An 18,530-nucleotide genomic window follows, 5' to 3' on the forward strand; every position below is an offset into this window, starting at 1 on the left:
AAAGACAGGAAACATCTAGGTGCATGTGACTGCTGGAAAAGGAAAAAAATAAATAATATCCTCTAAGTATTTAATACTATATAAACAGGGTTCAGTGTAATTTTGAGTTGCTGTTTAGGATCAACATTATTTAATGAAGAAAAACAGCATAAATGGAAACTAGAGAAAAAACATCAAAACAGCTGTTAGGAAGCAGAGATGCGCCAGCATCAAGGCATAATAACCACCAGGTACAAGTGTGATCATACCACTCACATTCTTTTTGAATGAAGATGGGGAAAATCAGGAACACTGTGAGTTATAAATTTTTGTAAATTACCCCATCATTATATGGGAGAAAGCTGCTATAAAGTTGAAGATTAACACAATTTTTTATAGATGACAAGGTATGAATAAGGCTCCTACTTCGGTTAAAAGATGAAATATTATTCTGCCACATTTTGTGGGAAAGCAGTTTGTAAAAAAGTCCACAGATTTTATGGCTTGTTTTCTATCAAAGTTAGAGTTCTGACCTCCGAGAAGCTGATGACAATAGTCATAATAATTTCAACAGCCCTGGAGCAGGATTTGGTCATGTACTTATTAGCATTCTGCTTAGTAGAAACATACTACTAGCATGTCTTGCCTTGTACAATACTGCTACTGTTTCCTCTGCAAGCACTTGCCAGCACTCACAGAGATGACCATTCAGTATTGTAAGTTCTCTGGAAGGATAGACAAGAAGATGCAGACAGCTGTGAAGACAGCAGCAGGCTAAGGTAGGTATGCCTAAGCTTACCTAAAGCCCTGGCTTGGGAAGTCTTTTCTTTGACAAAGAGTGTATCAAAGAGATGTGCTCTTCCTGAAAAATGTTCCTTAACTTAAGCCCTTTTACTGTTTGAGTACAAGAGTATCAAAACACTGTCTATGACTCTGAATGACTGTCCCACTACTGTCCTTTTTTGAAAGCTTAGTTATCATTTGAAAAAAGGCGACAACGCCAAAATTGTGGTTTACATCTTTCAGCCAAAGATGATTTTTACTCTTTCAGTAAACAAATGAGTACTTTTGTAACCATCAATAAAAGATAGATGAAAATAAATCAGCAACACCTTAGAAATTATCGCAACACGTACGTTGGTAATATTTCCTAGGTTTATGCAGAACACTTTCAGGTTCTCATCTAGGTAAGAGGTGAAATGTGAAAATGAAAAGAAGTCAATGAGGAGAAAGTTCATCGTGAGTCAACAAGAGGCGTCAATTTTCTGTGTCTTGCACAGCTGTGGAAAGTTTGGCTAGAAGGAGCCCAGCTTTCTCTACAGCAGAATATCCCAAAGCACCAAGGACCTGTGGCTGGGTGCATCTTCCTGGAGTATGAAAACAGAGCAGCTATCCTCAGAAAATGTCTCCACCAGTTCACATGTTTCAGATGGCAGCTCTGAAGCCGGTAAGGAATCAACATGGTTTCAGAAAAATCTGTGAATATGACACATACTGACGTAGAACCAGTGCTATGCTAGGTCTACTGTGCTTAATACAATCAAGGGTGCTACTGGCTGTTAACTGTGATTCTGGAGAATATAGTGCAATTATTTTTTTCTTGAAGTTTTGTAAATCTCTTTATGCATTTCTTTAAATTCTTAATGAAACGGATCAACAGAACAGCAGCGGACAAAACAACCAGCAGTAATTTTAATTTTTAACTTTTTAAACTTTTGATTACAGAGAATATTTCAGGACAGTCAATAGACTGTCAATCGACATATTAATATATAAATTAGCAACAATGAGATACCAGCATTTCAGAAAGCCCTGTTTTCATGCAGACCCACTTTAGGCAAAATATCGAATCTCCTGGGTAATAAAAACAAAAATGAAACAATAGCAAACACTGGTGATTGATATTTTTCATAAAGTTAAACCTTTACTAAAAAGTTAAAACAGTGTATGGCATTTGCACCAGAAATGTAGGTAAAAGTACTCTAATCATCATTAAGGTAGGAATAAAAGCATGCAGAAATATTTTAAGAATGCTTTCTCCAATGCAGTTTGAATTAAATTACATTAATGCCTCCAATGATCTCAACAGAGTTACTAAAGTAAATTTGAATGTGGCCTGGGATCTCTTAGTCTTCTAATTAAAAAATAAATTTGGTTTTCCAGGAGATTGTATGCAATACTTCTATTCCAAAATAAATATCATCAGCCATTCATAGTCCCTTAATTCAGCTGGGTAAATAACTGTAACCTTGTCTTCACGGCACACAGATCTTTCACGGAAACTAGTCTGAGCAATGGAAAGGAGGCCAGACACTTCATTACATACACTTCATTCTCCCCTCATGAAGGCAGCATAAGAGTAAACACACAAAAAACTTAAAAATGCTACTGGACAGTACTCAGGTACTGTTGTTAAAGGCTGTAAGAGAATCTGTACTGAATAGCCATAACATGAGGTCCCCCAGAGTTACTAAACCATGCTCCTCCTGCTTCTTCCATTCAACTTGAAAAGGAAAGCAGCAGTTGCAATATTCACATTTTCGAAGCTATTTACTGTATTAAGAGCCCTACTCACCAACTCAATCGCACAACACTAACTCTGGGCAAAGACATCAGCTGTAGTGTCAGACCCCAAGATCTAGAGCCTGATTTACACTTAGATCCTTTAATTTCATTACCTTTTATCAATATACGGAATCTTTACTGTAAAGAAAAAATGAAGCCTTTTTCCAGTCTAGGATTAAATCTACTTATTGCCTAAAAGTTAAAAGCATTGAACACTTCAGAGGGTATCTGTTTTGGGAGCAAAGATGCTGGTAATTCCTCCGGGATGTTTCTGCCACATGGTCAAAACTGAGCAGGTGCTCTATAATGTACTGATGGAAGGCAGGTACCCCCTGCACTAACGGAGGCACTGAAACTGCTGGATAAGACTTGGCTTTCAACTCTTGGACATGTCTTAGGAAGATCATACAAAGAAAACAATGTATGAGGACCATGAGATGCTCTCCTGAAAAATATTTGATAACATGAAAGCCTGGTTGCATGAGTAATCTATGTGTCTGAGCTTACTCTGACTGCAGTTGGGCAAATATACCTTTCCTAAGAATCTACTTACTGGATGCTATCAAAATCAGGAGACAGCAGTAGACTGAGATTTTGGGTGAAGCCAATATGGCAGCTCTTACAGTTTCAGAAAGCTCTGAACATCCAATATACACTATTGCTAGTTTTAATAATCAGAAACTATAACACTAGGCTGTACAGAAATACATGAGTGATATAAATAACGCTATGATGCAGCGATATGAGTTAATTATTCGCACCACAGTAAAACCACTATGCTGCTGTTACCTCAGTTATTTCTGCAGTAACTTATCCACTTTCTAGCAGTGGCAACCTACAGTGAAGGATGAGGAAGAAAGAGCTGAAATTAAATTGAAAGAAATAATAAATAAGCTACAAGAGTATTTGTACTTGTCCAGTACTATATTGTCTTCATTTCTTCTCCCTTGCACATTTCCACTGGTATGAGGAGGTAATTTAAAATCTCAAGAAAATCCATGTCTGCCTGTGCTGAATTACTGCATTCATATTTCTACTTGTTTGTAGCAAACTAATGTCATAATAAGCCCAGCTATGTAGATGAGTCATACAGGGCATCTTTCATTTAACAAGACATCTTTAAATACCACTCTTATTTACCTTGTACTCATTACCATCAGCAAGCAATGTTTGTGCCATACTACCCTAATTGCCAGAAATTTGCAGAAGTAAATCATTAAAAGGTTAAGTTATTTTTCATGCTAAATATAATGTACAGTGTTAATCTGCTTTATTTTGTTATTATGAGTAATGTGATGTCCTATAGTCACATCAATTTATAATTATGCCCGATCACATGGCAGGGGGGGAAACAAGAAGCAACAAACAACAGACGGATGTCATTTCTGCTTAAATTCTCCATGTAAATTACAAACTCTTGTTAAGTTAGACCGGGTTTTCTTCTCAGAGCACAACATCCAGATAGAATCACATCAACATAGCAAAAATCGAGACACACCTTTGCCTGAATTTTTTTACAGGTAACCAAATACCTTGCAAACAACACCCAACCTGGTTTATATTTCCCTATTTAATCCTTAAGCCTGCTTTTTGATATTACTTCTGAATATAAAACCTAGAGTCAACAGTGAAATGCAGACATTTTGGCAAAAGTTGAGATGTGCATGAGACAATTCCATGTGTTGCTGACACCACCACCATAGGATGGTGCTTATTGTCCCACATGGGAATCTAAAGGGTGATGATACTTTTCTTATGAGCAGTGTGCACTAGGCACAGAGCATCCCTCCAGCTCCTCCAAACTGCACTTCTATTTATTAGAAACATATCTTTCCTGTGCTACATATTCCAGAACATTCCATTCTAGCTTAATCCTGCTGAACAGCAGAGTACCAGTGGTAAATCCAGAGTCCTTAATACATACTAAACTGTAGCCTGTTACCTCCCGGAAGATGAGAAATGCAAGTTCTTAGTACCTCTTCCAAATGAGACAGCTGAGCTATTCCTATAATTTGGTGATATAAGGAGGAACTACATGGGTAGCTAAATACACTTCTTCATAATGTTAAACAAGTTAGTGGGAAATAATTGACTGTTCACCAATTAGCCAGAAAACCATAACCACTGTAATGCTATCTCTGACAACTCTATTGCAGATGCAAATTGATTGAGTTTAATTCATCACAATGAATTTGATTCAAAGTGAAATTTCCATTTTTTGTTCTAGTAGGTTGCTTACCATTAAAAACATACTCTTAGGAATTGCTTGTAAGTCTGCTTTCATACTACTGTACAGTAGGTGACTTCCTAAACACATCTGCATTTGTCTTGTCTCTGCCTTGGATATATTAACCATCACTGAGAGTAATAATAGCAAATCAGGGAAAACAATAAAAGATAACTACTTTATCTTAGTCATACAGGTATAGCAAAACTTTTTGGGGAGGGGGAAAAAATCCACACATATTCCAATGATTTATCTCAAAAACGGTTTTACGCAACTGCCCTTCATGTCATGATGTACTTTGAAAAGGTTGTTGGCAGGAGAAACAGATGTGAAATACACAACATTTTTATCCTGATAACCAGTCGTAGAGTTTGTGTGTTCCTTGCATCATTTGAAATCAACCATTTAAAATGTTCCAGCTCCCACAAAACTAATAATTGGCAAAGAGTCCTTTAGATTACACATTATTAAGATAAGACAACAAAGATTTTTCTTTGTATTATGTTTTACACTGTAAAATATTACAGGGAAATGCAATGAAGCAGAAATATATAAAGCAAACAAAATTTATTTATATTGCCAACATATGTGGACCATTTGTCATTCATTCTCAGGAAGTTAGCTATGTTTGAAAGCTATGGAAGATATCACCATGAAATATCTGTTTCAGAACAGTTTTGTGACAGAGTATCTTGGGTCAGGCAGAACATGTATATGTGTGGCCACATCGCTTTCTGTTAAATGTAAAATGAAGTTTACGTTTATAATTAAAAACAGAAAAAACACTTTCAGGCAGAACTGGAAACCGTATTTTAGGTTAGAAAGCTGAACTTTTCAGCAAAAATAATATGGAAGTCACAAGACTAGGGAGAAAAGTGCCATCAAGCAAATCATCTGAAGACATGATTTACCTTGTGCAACTGATAGTATTGCTCAGCACCTATTCCTCCTTGCTCTTCTCCTGTCCATAGCACCAAGCGCAGAGTCCTTTTTGGGCGAAGTCCTAAAACATATTTTAAAATACTGGTTTTAGTAGTAAATATCCATATATTTGAACATTTTTTGCATTGGTCTCCACCATCCCATGAATGAAAAGCCTGGGTTTCCATTCAGTCACTTCTACCTTCACTAAACACAACCTATTTCAAATAGTGGGGTTTGTTGCCAAGAATACTTTTTGCTTGTTTTGGGGGGAAGGACTGGGGTGCAGGGAACAAGATAATGCTAGGAAAAGTGGGCTGCTGTGGTGCTGCTATCAGTCATGGTAGCACAAGAGAAGCACATTTTGGGGACATACTGTAGGTGTCTAAAAACCATAACATAACTAACTTGATAGATTTCTGACACAGATGCTGCTCTCATTGTGGTGGTGGTCTGCAGTAAGTAATGCGTGTCTGCTTTCAGCAGATCCAAATCAAATTTTTTTGAGAATTACCATAGCTTTGCATGGTTAATTTATTACAATTAATTGAGCTGGTTTTTATGAGAAATGTTTACCCATTTCAAGAACTGAATGGCTCTGCAATATTATTTTGCTTTTTATCAGAGAAATGAAAAGCAACAATCTATACTTTGGAATCTGAAACACAATCAGTTGCTGAATGTATGCCTGGCTTTTTAAAACAGGGCAAACACAAGGCCATTTGCTATTTTGTTATGGTAGCTCAGTAAGAAAGATAAGTTCTCAGATAAATTTTGAAACCATCTGTGCCATGGCAGAACTGATCAGATAGAAGTTGTTGCCCTTTATTTATTTGATTGATTCTATTCATAATCAAATACATTTGAGACATCAAATCTGAGACCATGGAAGAGCAAACAGATCGAGAATAAATAGTGTTCTCTGTGCAGTGTGATGCTAATTATTTTTGAGCAAAAATAAAGCCCCAAAAACTATTAAAAAAATCCCAAACCAAAAACCCCAACAACAGTAAGGAGACTAGCACAAGTGATAAAGCATAAATCACCACATACACTTCTGTTCTGAGGAGGAATATTATCATTATCACTGTAAAAGCTTATTTAATTTCCTAGCTGAAATGGATGAAGTTTACAAATAGACCTGACCTTCACTGTTTTTTTTTCTCTCGATACAATAAAAATCAACCGAAGATTTCTTTCATGAAACTACATGTTAGCAGTCTCATAACTGAAGGCAGGGTATACAAGGAATACTCAAAATCTGAAGAAAACACCTTGGATTTTTCAATATTTCATAATGAAGGAAGTGCAAACAAGTGGTTTAAAGCTGTATTTCCTAAATGTTGATCTGTTAAGATAATCAAATAGTGATCAGATTGAAATTAGAAAGATTTTAGACCCAAAATAACCACAAATGTGTCAGCAGCTTGGTTAGAAGAGGTGGCTCTAAAGCAGACCAGATGCTGCATATAAAGCATAGAGTGGCTGCTCCTGTAGTATGGTTCCAATGGCACTGCAGTTTAAGTAAAAAATAGAGGTGTGTTTGTTGTATCACAAAATACAAAGCAGTGAAGCCCAGTCTCCAGCCCACAAGGCCAAGGCTGGAGACGCTTGAGACAGGGGAGCAGCATCTCCTGCCTTCTCCCAGGCAAAAATCAAGATGAATTAGCCTGCCACTGCTGCCCTAAAGGGAACTCAGGTCAGTGACCAAGGACATCCTGTTCAGCTTGGGTGGGCTGTAAACCCATCTCCTGTTCCATCCTCTACAGGAGCTTGAGAAGGTCTCAGGTCACTTGAGAAATCTTAGGTTCTTATGGGCCCCTCCTAACCTGTCACTGCATCTGTCCATTAAAGCTGCAGAAATGAAAAAGCCCTGTTAAGCTTCCATTTTTCTAGTCCGAGAGATGGTGTATCAGCTCTTCCAACATCACATATTTCTGTCAGCAGATTCACTTGTGTGTTCTACTGAAATTAAATGGGCAAGTTAATAAATAAATAAATAAATAGGCTATGGGGGCAGCTATTTTAAATACAAAACAAAGTCTACAGAGGAAAATTTAATTTCCTCATTATCTTAATCTGAAAGTGATAAGTATTTATCTACCTATTATTAAAAACACAGCTATTCTGACCAAAGAACATCAAACAAATCCAATATTCACAAGTAAAATTGCTAAGCATATTCTCACTGCACATTTTTATTAAAAATTATGAAGTACTACACATATGTTACTATATATATTTTTTTTTTTTTTTTTTTTTACGAACTTTAACTTTTTGGCTTGCTTTGTAGAAACTACTGGTTCCTACGCAAGGTATCATCTCCACAAAATCAGAAGTCTTTCATATCAAAGCCAAGCTATGTATTGAATAGGCATGATAAAATATCACTTGGACTAGAAAACTATGTTCTGTGACGGGTGCACCATGCAGATGGATAGGTACCAAATTTTAAAATGAAGGAAAACTGTTTCACTGTCCTTTTTATCTATATAAACCACATATTACACCGTCTTAAAAAACAAACAAACAAGCAAAAACAACAACAAAAAGCACAAAACAAAACCAAAAAACCAAAAAGAAGATATCAGAAGAAAAAAAAATTGTAAAGTTACCCAGAGCATTTAAATAGATCATTTTGGCAAAGCGCAAACAGAATTCATTGATGAATCAGTGCAGGGATTCTGCTATGTCCTCCCAGGGTCACTGGGACCTGAGATTGTGTAACTCAAATGAAAGTTGCTGGGCTCAGCACCTGTTCAAAAGCACTGAAATCCCAGTTTCCATCCTACTGCTGCATTTCAATAAAAAGAATAGCAATGGTTTACAGGAGGATAACATTGAAAAGTTGATAGCTGGTACTCATACAAATTGTTCTTTCTAAGCTCACACAACTAAAAGCAAAACCAAAACAACTATAGATCCTCATCCAGCTACAGATTGATTTACAAATGTCCAGTGTTTTAGAAAAATGAAGTAGCTTTTTTTCCCCTCTACCTTACCCTTAACCAGGAAATATTATTCATAGTTTACCACAGAAGTGCATTGTACTGAACAACTGCTATGTTCTTACGGTTTATCCAAAGCATAAAAAATACTTTAGGGCACCTGGGCTCCTATGTTAAAGAATGAAATAAAAACATCAACGTGGTCAATCTATGACTAAGGAAATGTGTGTAATTAAGTACAGCAGGACCCTTGCTGTATTATACTTCCTCTGTGCTGGAGTGGCTGTAGCCCTTTTGTTGTCCTCAGGTACCACAAACATTTCTGTCATATTAAGATGCAGCTCTTATTGACTCTTATGTTTCTTTTAGATCCTCATAGAATACTCACACCTGCAGATATCAGCAGCAAGCCAGGATTAGCCAAAATATCAAATGCGTGAGAAGAAAAATAACCAAGTGGTATTAACAAATCAGTTTGACTTCAACCTCAACTACAACGAGGTATTTTGCCAAAAGCTTTTCTTTCATAACTTACGTAAAAGAATTGTCAGCAAATAACATGGAAATGTTATATATTTATATACACACATTTTAGGTTCATTTTAAAATTAACATAGATATTTACTAAACATGACAGTGTTTATCAAATCCACGCATGTTCTTCCACAAGTGGATGATCTCCTTGCAATAAGATACTTATCAGGATGCAGTATAAGACCTGAATTTTATGTCCTATATACTTTGGTCATGCTTGATAGAACTGAAACATTCCCACACAGCGAAACCAAAATCTATGGTTTGGTACAAGCATGAATTATGCTCAGCTGTCACATGTAACGTAAAAAAATAAACCTGCTTCACTCTCAAGATAGCACATATGCCTGGAGGGACAACTTGAATCATGTCTTTTTTAAAATCAAAACAAAGATCAGTAGTGTAAATACTAAATTTCCTTCAGTAAATATTTTAGCACTTTATAAACATAAACACTTACTGATGGGATGTGTTTTCTAAGAAGACAGCATATAGATGGCTAATTAGACTTCTTCAAGAGAAGCCATTATGTTGTTGTAAGAATGATCATCTCTTGAAAATATAAAAACCATTCCACCTTTGTGAAAAAGGACTTTTTGCCCTGCAAGCTAAGGCAGTGGGATCACCCACAAGCAAATCAAATAGCTGTTCAGCTTACATGAGGCATATAAGCAAACTGCAAATGAATGTAATCAGATTAACAGGTAAAGTATCTTAAATTGCATTTATAGTGTATTCAGTGGTAAAATACTATCTTCTTGGTTTTAATTTCTAATGTCTATTTCTAATCCTTCAGTCTGAAAGCTGCATTTATCTCACACCCTCCTGATTTTTAAGAACATTTGTAAGAAGTTGCGTTAGCTGAAGGGAGGAGAAGCTCCTTAGCAGTGCAAAGATGGGGCTAAAACTCATCTGTATCCAATAAAAAGGAAAATTACTGTATCTCCCCCCTCATGTGCTCTGAAACTGTGAAAACCACGAGGTTTCTTAGAGGTTCAAGGCTTTGCAGGGCCTGCATAAATTGCCTTGCAAAGCCTTGAACTGAGCATTAACATAGAATAAATTGCAGTACCGTTGAGGAAGGAAAGTCTGCCTCTATACTTTGCTCTCGTGAGACTCCACCTGCAGTGCTGCATTCAGCTCTGTAGCCCCCAAAATAAGAAGGACATGGATCTGTTGGAGTGAATCCAGAGGAGGGTCACAAAAATGATCAAAGGGCTGGAGCATCACTGCTATGAATAAAGGCTAGGAGAGTCAGGCTTGTTCAGCCTGGGGAAGAGAAGGCTCCAGGAAGTGGCCTTTAATACTTCAAGGGGGCTTATAAGAAAGATGGGGATAAGCTTCTTAATAAGACTTGCAGCAATAGTGCAAGGGGTAATGGTTTTAAACTAAAGCAGGGTAGATTTAGATTACATATAAGGAAGGAATGTTTTAATGAGGCTGGTGAAATACTAGAACATTGCCCAGAGAGGTGGTAGATACCCCATGCCTGGAAACATTCACAGTCAGGTTGGAAGGGGCTCTGAGCAACCTAATCTAATTGCACATGTCCCTGCAGGGGGATTGGACTAGATTACCTTTAAAGGTCCCTTCCAACCCAAAACATTCTGATTCTATGATTCCTTACTCTCTATAACTGCCTAAGTCACTGACGCATTTGATTCAGTAGCTACTAGGAAGAGGTATATTCAGATATATCATCCTCAAGTCTTGTCCACTGCTGCATTTAGCATCATGAGCATTTTTATCTTGTGTCCTGGAATTTCTTTAAAAGGGTATTTATATAAAAAGTAGTAAGATACATGATGACATTGCTGACAATCATTAAATTCCTAATGCACTCCTTACTATTTTCAGGTTTGCAGTTCATTAGACATAAGGGATTTACTATGTGACATTAGTTGGGATGTTTCTATCTTGCTAGCACTCCTCATAAAATGTCTGGAATTTCTAAAACCTCTGCCACTGTGTAAAATAAAAATAAAACCAGTACTCCACATTTTTCTAAAGAAGATAAGAATTCATCATCAAACACAGTGTACAATCTGCTTCCATTTCAAAGAGGCCTAATTTATGTATTCTGTGGCATGGGCAACCACTGTTTTAAAGAAAGAGCTTCTACCCCTACCATCCCATTTCTTTGGTTAATTTCAATGAATATACACATATCAATAAACTGTAATTTATGGGATGACAGTAATAATGCAATTAATTGAAGATGTCCAGACTTACTGCTCTGAAGACCAAGAAGTGTCCATTCTAAACCAGCAGAATTTTCACTTTCATTCTGTTATTAGAAATACAATCCTCCATGGTTCAGACAACTAATTTCACTGTGCAGAAAAGTGTCTAGCTAGTTAGATGTTTATTTAAGTGGAAATTATTTTTATTTGAGTGAAAATGATGTAACAGACAAAATCTAAGGTTATTCAGGTTATACGCTTCAAAAGTAAGGCAAACCACACCTCAAAAAAAACCCCAACTTTAAGAGTATTACTTAAGCCCTGACTATGATATATTTCTAATTCTCTAGGGAAGCTCAAATTAGACATGGGAAAGCTTTTTGCTTGGGAAACTGTCTTTGTTTTCTTCTTAAAATGCTCTAATGCAATGCAATCTCCTTGATTTTTCTCTATTGATAGGGGTTTGTTTGCAGCATTGAGGATGAAGTGGTCCACAGGATAGCACTGCAAAGTGAGTAAACCTCCGAGTCTGAAGGTCTGGATTAAAGAGAAATGAGGTCTTCTGGAGAAGAGACATGGTGTCACAGAAAGAAGACAGAAAACAGGCAGGTCAGGGACTGGAAAGTGGGAAATGAAAGTGGAGGCAGAAGCCAAGCTGGACACTGCAGCTTAATCTTGCCTGAGGCTGGCAGCATGGTCAGAGCCGCATTTTGGGGACACAACCCTACCATACCTGCAGAGCAGGAGCAGCGTTTTGGAAAGGCCCCTGCAAAGAGAGTGCAGGGAGACAGCAAGGCCTGAGGTGAGCTGGGCTAGGGAAGGATTTGGGCTTGCAGAGCTCCAGTGGTGGGCCAGCAGCCCTGGTGGCAGTGTAGTGAGACTGAGATTAATCCAAGCCATTTTTTTTCCCTGTTTTTAGGGAGGCTGATGAGTTTACAACAGAATAGGATGGGCAGTTTTACAGAAGAGTGGAGGTGGGAAATGCGAGAGGTTTTAGGTAGATCTATTTTAAGAAAGTGGTGGAATATCCAAGAGGAAATGTCAAGGAAGGAGCTGGGTACACAAGACTGGAAGGGAAAGCTGTGAATGATTTGCAACTCTAGTAACTAAAAATAACACGGATTAAGCCTTTTGACTAGGGAGATGGGGGGAGAAGAGGGAAGCCAAGCACAAAGCCCAGTGCGATGGGCTGAAATTGAGCCAGGCAGCAATACAGCCAGAGCAAGGGTTTCCATGGGGGCCACCTCCTTGCTACTCGGCAGCACAGCGCAGGGAGAGTTCACACAAGAAGTGCTGAAAAGCATGCTCCTCTGCATGTGGGGTTTTAAACAAAGAACTGCTTACTGAAATCAACACAAGTCTCCTAAAAAAAGAAAAGGAAACCTGCTACTTGCTTGTGTAAAACAGCAAAGCATCGAGCAGAGGCCTCCTCTAGCCCCTGTCCTGCTCTGATCCTGTTGTCATGTTCTCCAAGTCCCACAAATGGAAGAGGACACTGTCCACCTTTAAAACGCACTTTATTCCTCTTCAGGAACACCTCCTTCCTTAAAGGAATACCTTAACAATATTTGGAGATGTCATCAAATTGTGGACCAGAAAAGGTAATGCAAGGTCCCGCTCCCACAATCTCTGGGATTATAAACATCAGCCATGGTTTGATTTTACTGAGTGGTGGTTTTGCTGCCCCACTCTTTGGATCAGAAAAAACCCAAATCTGCTAGACTGTCCTCAGGGCAGATGAGCCAGAAAGTGCACCAGCCACACTTGTCTCTCTATATTGAAAATCTATGCCTTAAAAAACACCCTGACAAGAAGGACAAGATGCCCCTGACTTTATCCGGGAAGGATTTCAGAATTTCATCATGTCAGCCATTGTACAGACATGAAAAAAGTCATAACAGCCTCTGTGCCCAGGTTTTTTAGGTTCCTGGGTAAATTAAAGCTTGCAGAGAAGCAGCACTCCACAGGACACAGGGAAACATTGTTATGGAGGGCTGCATGCCTAAATTTACCACCAGATTAACAACTTTGTACGTCTGCAGTCAGCGTTCTGCTATGCCGACCCAGTATGGAAATTGAAGATTTAAGTATTTGCCAAATATGCATTCAATCAAAGGTTGAAATGAAGGAATAATTGCAGTTGAAGTATAACAGCATATGCAGAAATTTCATACTAAGTAGATTTAATAGATTTGCAAAAGGTGAAGGTCAGAATAAAATACGCTACTTTGGGAAAGTGGAAAGAATGTAAGAACAAGGAGTTAATATCAGGCATATTTAATTAAAAAAACCCCAACAAAACCTACAGTAAAAGCAGACATTTAATCACATTTCACAACATATCTCCTAGACAGAAAACAACTACAGCACCACAGCTATAGGAAATTTAGAAAAAAGTTTAACAAAATTTTTGGCAAGTAGGTTAAAGCTGCAGTTATATGACTTCAATTAAACTAGCAGGAGAGGAATGACTCCAGTGATCATTTTTTAATAAAACATATCTGTAGTCCTCATATATTAGCCAGTGAATTTGGACTCAAGAAATGTAACTTCATACAAAGACTACAGTGAACTGCATAAAAATCTTACGGTTTTCCAGTCACATTAGTCACGGGTATAATTCAGATGAGAGCTACAGTTCCAATTTTAAATAAGTTTTAAAGGGAAAAAACAGTCTAATAACTCCTTATGAGTTACATAAAATGTAATTCAGGTAGTACCTTACAATTCTTATGTGCTCTGTTTTAAAAACATTTCTGTGTTTTTTCTGTGCCTTTCTCCTATGAAACAGAAATTTGGTTGTGCCAGATCCATGTCTACATCCATGGAAAAGTTGACTCATGAAACTCCCCTTAACGCTAGCAAAGAGAGGAAGAGGGGGAAGTACACATACCACCTATCACCACACATTTCTCTCCTTCTTGTGTGCATATAGATCATCGTCTAGGAATGTAGGAAAGCCTGTAAAAGGTGTGATGGCCGGGATTAGACTTTGTCAACAATCATCCTTCCCTCACCAGGCTGCTCTAGTGGCAATGGCACCGGGGCATCAATGCCCTGGGTGCAGAAGAGGAAAATGTGCTCTGTTCATCTACTTGACTCCTGTTGTTCACTGGCTCTGGCAGCTTCCCATAGCAAATATTTTTTTACATGGAAGAACCAGGATTCCCAGAAGCACTTGGAGGCACAGTCTGAACAGGAGACTTCCTGGTCTAATGTGGCACACAGACATGACTGAACATGAGCTCAGTGCACAAGACAACAGCAAAAGTGGAGAAATGTTTACTCTGTACCACAATATATCACTATAGTGGTCTTTGCAGTGCAGCCCTTCCTGAAGTCTATACTGATTACTTCAACACAGGCAGGAGTTCATATGTTAATAACTGGTGATGTCTTACACTGCTACAGTTCAAGCAATTGAAGGGAAAGGGTATAAGTTTGTAATCTGGCAAATTCACAGCACAGCCATTGAGCTTCTTCCAAAGATGCACCCCATAAACACATACCAGCAGTAGCTGGTGGACACATGTGCACCTCTGGGTTTGGCAGGGCACCACGAGTAGACTAGCAATGGAGCAAGAGAGACTCAAACACAGCCAGGGAAAGGTAGAAAACACATTTCTGAACAAGGAGAGAGAGTTTGTGGGTATGTGTTGCTGAAAGAAACCTGGGATGTGAACAAAGGACCTGTTGACTGTTTGATTCCTCCTGTGGTAGCAGGGATGAGACTGAAAATAAACTAGACTGTAGTGTCAAGTAGCAGACCCTATCAGCTTCTCTTCTTAACAGGGGGAAAAAAAGGCTCCAGCTGTTTTATTTTAAAAGAGACACAACAATTATCATGTCTGAAGTTTTTCAGAAGCAAGCAGTGAAATTCATCCACCAAAATTGGGCTCCCTAGTGCAGTTAGGAAGCTTAAAATATTATGGTTGCAAAGCTAACACTGCCATATGACCACTTTCTAAATACCTTTCGCTATTATTGTTACTCAGTTCCCTCAAGCTCCCATTAGAGATAAAAGTCCCATGTTTTTAGCTCTGGAGTGCAAGGTGGCTTTGGCCTGGGGCAGGAGCAGGGCAGAGCACTTTGACCTCTAATGGGAAATGCCCCTCAGCCAAGTGACGCAGTAACACAGCTGGATCAGGAGCAAAGAGGCAGCACTGGCTAAAGCTCTGAAATCATCAATACATACTACCTGCTTCTTGCTCAAATATTTTGTAGTGTATTTGTATTAGTCCTGAGCAAGACCAGCATGGTGGTAGCCACAGGTTTGAAAAGGTGGGAGAGGAACACAAATACCTCCTTCACAGAAACTGACAACCAACATCCAGAGCAGCATCAAGTCCCACAGGCAGCCCGTACAACCTGAATACCCAACTAAAGGCAAAATAATGGCACCAAAATAAATTTGGAGTAATTTTACGATGACTTCTTATGAGTACCTGCTTAACTAGTCTGTTACCTCACCTGGAAAGGCAGCTTCTTTTGTAAACCTCATGTGACACAGCGACAAGAGAAACTGTGTTCCAAATGACACCAGAGCACTAACCAATCTATCATGAAAATGCTGAGGCAAATAGCATTGGCCATCTCCAGAGATGCCTGTTTTGCGTGCAAAACTTGAGGATTATAAATGCAACCTGAAAACAAGTTGGGTTTGAGATTTCTAGACTGTAATTAGCAGCACAGCTGTTCTGCAAAACTGGAAAACACCAGTTTGCTCGAGTGCTGCTTCTCCTACAGCTTCCAGATGCCCCCACACCACATCATAGCTCATGCAACAGCCCATGGATTCCCTTGGCTTGAAGACGGGAACCCCTCAGCCCTTCCTCCCTAGAATACCCCCAGAGCCTTTCCATCATCTCTAAATTACCCCAAACAACAACTTCACTACTGCCGTAGCAATATTTGCTACCTATCACACAGAGTTTGCAAACATGTAAGAAGAGGCTCTGATGCTTACATGAAAGCTACACACATGCTGATTATCCAGGAGTTCATCATCATATGGAAGGGATAAAAGTGAACTTTCTTCCTGCCTCTCCCTCAGCTGTGACACAAATGCGCTTGTCCATCTCTCCTCAATCACCCACTTGCAAAGAACATATCACAACTTTGTATTCTAAGTATTTCTGTGCCCTATCAAATTTAGTTAAAATTGATTAAAATTTAGTTTAAAAGGTTAAAAGCTGCAGAGGGCTGGGGAGGGCAGCAGCTGCCACACAGCTGCAGGCAAACTGCGTGTTGCACAAGCTTACTGCCTCCAACACCCTGCCTGCAGTTACGAAGGGTAATTTCTAAAGCATCAGAAAGCCTCAGATAATCCCAACAGCCCCAGCTCCACTGACAGAAATGGAGTTTACCAGTTCAGACCAGCTCACAGACTGTCACAGCGCCTCTAAAGATGTCTTTATTTCCAGAAAAAAGAAATCAACAGCAGTAACAGGCTGAAACTTTCATCTTTATTCACATAAACAACTTCTGTGGAAACACTTCCAGTTCTCCATTTTTTAAGCACATAAACCATGAAGCAGCTCACCACAGAACTTGCCAATCAGTGGTGTATATAAGCTTCAAGAGTTCCAGGGAACAAGTCTGTTTTTATTTCCTTTGTGCTTCATTAAATTTCAGCATTAACTGGGAGAAAATATCCCTTTGGATAATATTAGTCAATAGAGCCAGTAGTTGGTGAGGTTTTCTGGGATTAGCTACCGGCAGAGCAAGCAGCTGTGAGTATAGCTGATACAGAGAACTTGATATGGGTGCACTAAGGAAAGAAAACACTCTGGTCCAGAGATGCCTACAGCCAGTGCTGTTACCAACAGGTGCACAGGTCAGTGCTGACATTTGACTATACAGTGCTCAAAGAGACGTTTCAAGATTGAAGCTGCAGCCGCGCAGAAGAGATAGGGTTTAGTTTTCTGCACAGGGTGGCTGTGGAAAGAGCAAGATTCACCCTGCTAAAATGTAACCACCTAAAAGTCAGTGTTTGCTCTGAATTTGGTGCCTGTGCTTCCTCCCTAGAGAAGGAGGAGAGGGAATGACACCTCTGCAAGAGCCCCCTTCCTGTTGCCCCAGTGTGGAAGACAGGCAGGGAGACATTACAGCTATTAACAAGCAAAGTATTCAGACAAACTTGAAACTTTCCACTTTTTAGCTAACTGAATTGTTATAGCTCTAAACAGTATTAAAAAAATACAGTAGTTCACAGCCTGGACCTGTTTCTAAAGTCCTATGCTTTTGAAATGCACACGAGGATTTACATGAATTAAATATTTTTATTCTACTCTCTGGGAATATAATACAAAATTATTTCAGTCCAGTCTGGCCTTCATGTAGTTCCCTTTCTCTCAAAAAGAATCAACATTCATCTGAACTCAAAAAGTGAAAAGGAAAAAAAATCCTGTCAAAAGGCTGAAGTTTCAAGACTGTGTAAAACTACTTCAGATTGTGCTACTGTTATGTGCCCTTGTAGGGAACATGTAACTATTACAGTGTTTGAAAATCTACAAAAACATCAGAAAGAAAAAAAAGGCATCAATATGGTATATAAACTACCCGTTTAATCAAAAAAATAAAAGCTAACACTGAAGATTCAGGAAATACAAAGGCTAACACAGTAAGTTACTTAGAAATAAAAGCAAAAACTGTTAAAAAATTCTACTTGAGGCAAGAAAACAAACTGCAGTGCTTAAAATAAAAATATAATTTATATAACCATAATTTTAATGATTTTTCAATGAATTTAAATATATGTGGTCCCAAGCCAATAGCTATTAAATGTCTTGTGGAGGAGGTTATGTTGAAAGTACGAAATGGTATTTAAACTATAATCATTCTTCAAGTACATATGGAATTATCAAAACTCTAATTAAAAGGCATAACTTGTGTCCACCAGCCATATCCAAGGATCACAGTGATATCATGATAAAGTGCTATTAAATCATCATGGAAAAAAACTGTTTAAATAGTGTAATAACATCTTGCCTTCATGGAACCAATGGACCATGGCAGAAGCAGTGACAGTATTTCTCATTACATGATAAAGACTTCATATTCTAGAATTCATATTTCAGAATTCTAGCTTCAGCTTTAGGATCATATCACCACAGCTGTAAGATCATACAATCATAGAATCATAGATCGGTTTGGGTTGGAATGGACCTTAAT

The 18,530-nt window shown here is 38.5% G+C and overlaps 1 protein-coding gene across 1 annotated transcript in view; it reads right to left on the reverse strand.

Moving 5' to 3' along the window:
• The window catches only part of CPQ (carboxypeptidase Q), a 141,577-nt gene that overhangs the window by 37,594 nt on the left and 85,453 nt on the right, over positions 1-18,530 (reverse strand). The window contains exon 6 of the mRNA XM_030506502.1: positions 5,683-5,774. Within this exon, the coding sequence (XP_030362362.1) occupies positions 5,683-5,774 (92 nt within the window). The remainder of the gene's footprint in view (positions 1-5,682; positions 5,775-18,530) is intronic.

The sequence above is a fragment of the Strigops habroptila genome, chromosome 1, assembly GCF_004027225.2.
Source record: "Strigops habroptila isolate Jane chromosome 1, bStrHab1.2.pri, whole genome shotgun sequence".
NCBI lineage: Eukaryota > Metazoa > Chordata > Aves > Psittaciformes > Psittacidae > Strigops > Strigops habroptila.